The sequence below is a fragment of the Rhea americana genome, unplaced genomic scaffold, assembly GCF_003343005.1.
Source record: "Rhea americana isolate MKP2758 unplaced genomic scaffold, rheAme1 scaffold_246, whole genome shotgun sequence".
In the NCBI taxonomy this organism is placed as follows: Eukaryota; Metazoa; Chordata; class Aves; order Rheiformes; family Rheidae; genus Rhea; species Rhea americana.
Window position 1 is genome coordinate 220,753 of NW_028186364.1, and position 5,113 is coordinate 225,865.

Below are 5,113 nucleotides of genomic sequence, written 5' to 3' on the forward strand. Positions count from 1 at the left end.
TTTTTTTTTCCTTCTCTTGCATTTTATTCCTGCAGTCGCGGAGCTGCATGTAACCCAGGCAGCAGCGTGGCTGCGGGCAGAGGGACCCACCGCTGCYCCGTGCCCCGGTCCCAGCCCGGATGCAGGCGCCTGGGGGCTCTGCAGCCACCCCGAAAGGCAGGGCAGCCCGTCTCCAAAGAGGGACGTGGTTTTAATCCTGCAACRCGCAGCTTCTGGAAGGCTCTTCTCCTCCGCTGCCCTGGTGGGAGGGGGATCCCTGCATGCTCTCAGGTGGGGCACACAAGGTCAGGTGGGTCTTGGTGGATCTGACATGTCCTGTGGCCAAAATCCACCAAGCTGTGTGTGACGCTGCTGCCCAGCCCWGGGCCCCCAGCGCACGGCCGCTGGGAACACCCCAGGTCGAAGCAGACAGCGCTYGTGTCCCCGATTTACCAAGCAGTGCCCGTAACTCATAGCAAATTTTATTTTGCATTTATATGCTATTGGAGAAGCAGCTTCTTCCAAATAAACCTGCACAGGCGCAGAATTAATTGCMTCCCCCACAAGCAGGGCTGCTGCTGGAGGAGAGCGTGTCGGCAGCGTGCCCCGAAACGAAGGCGCAACACCTTGCTGTCACGAGGAGCGGAGGCAGGCGGGGGGCCGGGCTCCTGGCCTTTGCGTCGGATGAGAATTTGCCCCAGGACCATTTGGGGTTTCTGGCCCGGGGGCGTGCTGAGAGCAGCAGCGAAACGCCAGGGAGAGGGAAGAGCCCGTCGGCCTCGGGCAGCTGGGGTCTGGCCTGGCCCGAGACTTGGGTTCATCAGCATTACAGAAAGGCAAATGAAGTAACAGAGTATTTCATCTTGCCGTAGCTCAGCAGCCAGCTCCGGGCATGCGGGCCGGCGCCTGCCCGCGCCTCCGCRCAGCCCCGGCGGGCCCCGACCGGCGAGGATCCTCCTCGGCGGCCCTCACGTCTTGGTGTCTCTTTTGCAGACAGGAGGCCGGCAAGATGTTTGCGGTTTTCCAGCCCGACGTCGGCTCGAACGCCCCCTTCCACGAGGGCCAGCGAGACGCCACGCTGGGCGCAGCCTTCCCGGGGGACGGGCAGCGCAGGCAGGACACCAATTTCAACTTCGTTGGGGGGGGGTTCGACCGCAACGAGAACTGGAGCCAGGCAGCGCCGGGGACCCGCGCGGCGGAGAGCTCCAGCCGGAGCGAAAACACGACAAATCCGTCCGATAATCTGCTGTTATTAGTGCAGAGACAGCTGGTCCAGGGCAGGCTTAGGGATGCCGCCCAAAGCCTGGAAGGAGACGGAGCGCGTCTCCGCGCGGACCTGCGGAGCCCCCCCGAGGGAGCGGAGGGCGGTGGGCCGGCGGGGGCCGCGGCCGAGGCCCGCGGGAAGCCCCCGAGCTCCCCCGCCGAGGACAACGGCTACGCCAGCAGCTCCCTCAGCATCGATAGCCCCGACARCATCTCCGGGGGCGCCTGGGAGCCCCCCGCCGCTGCCCAGCTCCAGGAGAGCCCGGCGGAGCCTGGCGCGGCGGGGCCCGAGGCAGAGAGCCCCCCCGGCGCAGACACCCTCTTCCCAGCGCTGGCGGAGGCCTTCCAGCACATGCAGGACAAGGAGAGGTTCAAGGAGCGGGAGAAGGAGAAGCACCACATCCAGCTGGTGATGTACCGGCGCTTGGCGCTGCTGCGCTGGATCCACGGCCTCCAGCAGAAGGTCGTGGACCAGCAGAACCGGCTGCAGGAGAGCTTCGACACCATCCTGGACAACCGCAAGGAGCTCATCCGCTACATCCAGCAGGGCCTGGCGTGCCCCGGCGCCCCGGGCYGCCCCGGGCTGTGAGCCCCGCTCGTCTCCTGGGATCCGCTCCGCTCCCCTTTCCGGGCCGCAAGGAGCTTCTCCTGGCCCTTGCCCTCCGCGGTGGGGCCCGGGGCCAGGTTTTGCTCCTGAGGCTTTTAAAAGGCGCGAGCTGCAGGCTCTGCCCATCCCGGTTTCCATGAAGCATGAAGACACCATGCAGGAGATGCCACCCGGCATCTCCCTGGGCTGCGGCAGCACAAGGTCCTCCCACTGCCACAGAACCCTTTTTAATGAGTTTTCATCTCAACTTCTCCGACGCTTCCTTCTCCGCCCAGCTGCTGAGGGGCAAGTACCAGCCGTTTGGCCCCCACGCTGCGTCCTGCTGGTCTCGGGGCTTGGGCGGCCCCGGGCTGGGGGCTCCGAGGCTGAGATCTGTGCTGAGTCTGTGATGCTGAGACTCATCTTTCAAATCTAGCTTAAGGCCCTTTCTTTGAGTATTTAAAAGCAGGAGTTCATGCCATCGCTTTACTGCAGCTTCCTGAAGGGTTGTCTAGGAAAATGCATCCCTGGGTTGGAGCACGGGCGAGGAAGCGGTCGGGCACGGCCAGGGCACRGCCGAGGCCACCAACTTAATTAGGCACTTCTAAAATTGTCTTTCCTCTCCCAGTTCTCTCTTCTATTATGCCAGTACCAGTGACCATCCCCCAGACACCTGATCCAAGGAGGGGGAGAACATCTGGGAGAAGCCGCATGGAGCTGGAACCCTCCTGCAAAGGCCCGAGCGGGGGCCAGCGCCCGGCGGCGGCGGCGGCCCCGCGGAGCGGCTCTGCCTCCCTCCTCGACGTGCGCCCGAGGTCTCGCCGCTTGGCAAAGCATTTCGGCCCKTGACCCACTTAAAACTGACCTCAGAACACTTAAAAGTAACTTTAAGCATCAACTGATTCAAGTCCAATATAGATATTTTAGATTGCATTGGATTTAGATTTTCTTTCTTCACGTGTACACGTCTGTCCGCTGCAGAACACGCTGTARCATGATGCATGGCCAGGAAGCTGCGCTCAGACTTGTGCTGTTTGTGTTTGTATTTGTTTATCACTTCAAGGAACGAGAGTATTTTTTCCAATTGACACTTTATTCAGAGGACTGCCTGCAGAATGCCAGAAACGGTCTTTGGTGGGGATGGGAAAGGACGTGCCGGGTTTATTTGCTGTATTTCCGTAAGTGTTAATCTGATGCATGTTCTGTTTACGTGTTGATGCACTGCAGGAGGAGGAGGAGTGTGGTCAGCGTTAAGCCTGGCTCTCAGCGCCGTCTGGTTAAAGTCCCAGTTTCACCCCGAATTTCTGTGCAAAGTCAGGCGCTAATTTGGGTTCTCGCCTGCCGGAGGAGGATGACGAGAGATTTCAAAGCCGCGGCTGCCAGCAGATCTCCTTCGAGACGAGCTGGGCAGGGCGGAGGCTGCCGGGGGCTGCGCGGGGCCGCGCGCGGGGCCGGACCGCAGGCTGCCGGCGACGCCGGCTGCTGCCGCAGTGCGGATAAATCCCCGCCGGCGAGCGCCCGGGGCTGCCGCAGGGGGCTGCGATGGGGGTCCCGGGGAAGGGGCGTTGCACGGGGCGCTCCCGGGAGCGATCCTGCGCCGCGCTGCCCGCTTCGTATCGCAGGCCGGCGGCCACGGGCGCGCGTCGCGCTGTCGGTGAAAAGCCTGGAGGAGAAGCAGCAGAGCCGGCGCGAACCTGTGAACCCCTTGGCTCCTCTGCAAAGGGGCGGGGGCCGGGGGGGCCGCAGGTACCAACACCTGAGCCTTGACCTGGAGGTGACTTTGCCTCCGGCCTCGCAGAGATTAAACGGAGATGRAAAAAAGGAGCTGCAGCAGCCCTTTGAACCTTCCTTCACCCCTCTTTTTTTTTTTTTCCTTTCCTCCCCCCTCCTTCCTGCTTCTCCGTGGGAATTCGGAGGCGCAGCAGCCCCTTCCGCGAACGCGCACGCCGGCCGCGTTGGCGGTTCGTGAAGGGAAGCTCCGGCAGAGCCGCTGCCGCCCGCTCTTGGGGGCCGCCGGCGATTCTGCCCCCAAGCCGGTGCCGGCTGCCGGGGCGCGCGGGCGTCCGCGGTGCGAGGAGGGCTCGGCCCGCCCGCTCTCCTTGGAGAGACRGAGCGGTTCTCTGTTTATCTTGGTCAAATGCTTTACACAAATAATTATTTCCAAGGTAAATATTGTGAAAATCCAGATTATTTGCTCAAGAAATGAAAGAATAACTGCGGGGGCACATCAAAGCGGTGGATCTGCTCTGTAAGCAACGGGCTTCCTCCGCGGTTATTGGGAGTCCTTGTGCCTATGCCCCGAGAGCTGGTTTAGATGGCCAGGTTTGATTTGCAAAATCAACTTCATACAGAGTTTTTCCACCCCCATCTCCAATAACCAAATGAGATTTGTGAATTAATTAAAAATCCTACCAACTGCAGGAGGAAAAAACAACAGAGAGGCAAAACCCAAGGACGCCGAGCGGCCGGCAGCCTCGGAGGGGAGCGCGGCTCCCGCCCTGCGCCGGGCTGCCCGGCCCCGGGACGCCGGAGCTCGGCCAAGCACGTTCCCCGCTCCGGCGGCCCCCGCGGCCCCCGCGGCCCCGCTCTCCCCGCGGGAAGGGGGAGCGACGCTGGTGCAGTGACCAGCGCCGCCCGGCCCGCAGCCCCCGGCGTCGCGCAGCCTCCGCGCGCGGGGAGAAGCCAGCTACGCACCGCGGCGCGTGCGATCCCGAATTTCCATACGCGGCAGACAGGGCCCTTTGTTTTTCAGGTCTCCTCTGTAAGTTTATTGTTATTATTTTATTAAATCCCTCTGACACTGGACTGATTTTACTGCACAGAGCAAGATTTGGCAAACCTTGCTCTTCTTTGAAAGCATTAAAAAAATGTATCAAGTGTTTATGAAGGTTTGGAGGGAAATATTTTACCGTGTAATTTGAATCTGTTCTAACTATTTCCAGTGTTTTGTGGGCTTAAAAAAGTCTTTAAAAATAAAATCAAATGATGTGATAACTGAGGCTATGAAAGTACAAAAGAAAGTTAATCATCTTGGGCCATCAACATACTGTAAGCCAGACTGGGGCATATTTAAAACCTCTTGCAGCTTGTTTCCACTCTGAAAAGTGACTCTAAAAATGGCCTCGTGGGATCCCCCCGTTCATCGTGTCTCAGACTTGCAGCACTCACACGTTCAGTTTACAGTGGAAAAAACGTTTTCCGTCCTGCCCCAGCTTTGCCCGTCGGGGCTGCCCCTGTCTCGTGTGCTCAGGATGGGCTGGAAACGGCGCACTGAGCTCTCCCAGG

At 60.5% G+C, this 5,113-nt stretch overlaps 1 protein-coding gene across 2 annotated transcripts in view; it reads left to right on the forward strand.

The window, feature by feature from the left end:
- CUNH1orf216 (chromosome unknown C1orf216 homolog) overlaps positions 1 to 3,411 on the forward strand; it is a 7,071-nt gene extending 3,660 nt beyond the window's left edge. Inside the window, exons 1-2 of one of the 2 annotated variants that reach the window (XM_085306698.1) lie at positions 254 to 270; positions 973 to 3,411. In XM_085306698.1, coding sequence (XP_085162824.1) covers positions 989 to 1,831 — 843 coding nt within the window. In that variant the 5' untranslated portion in view covers positions 254 to 270; positions 973 to 988 and the 3' untranslated portion in view covers positions 1,832 to 3,411. Of the gene's footprint in view, positions 1 to 253; positions 271 to 972 lie in introns of those variants that run through there. The other variant, XM_085306700.1, reaches the window with a different exon arrangement.
- Positions 3,412 to 5,113: the final 1,702 nt, after the last annotated feature.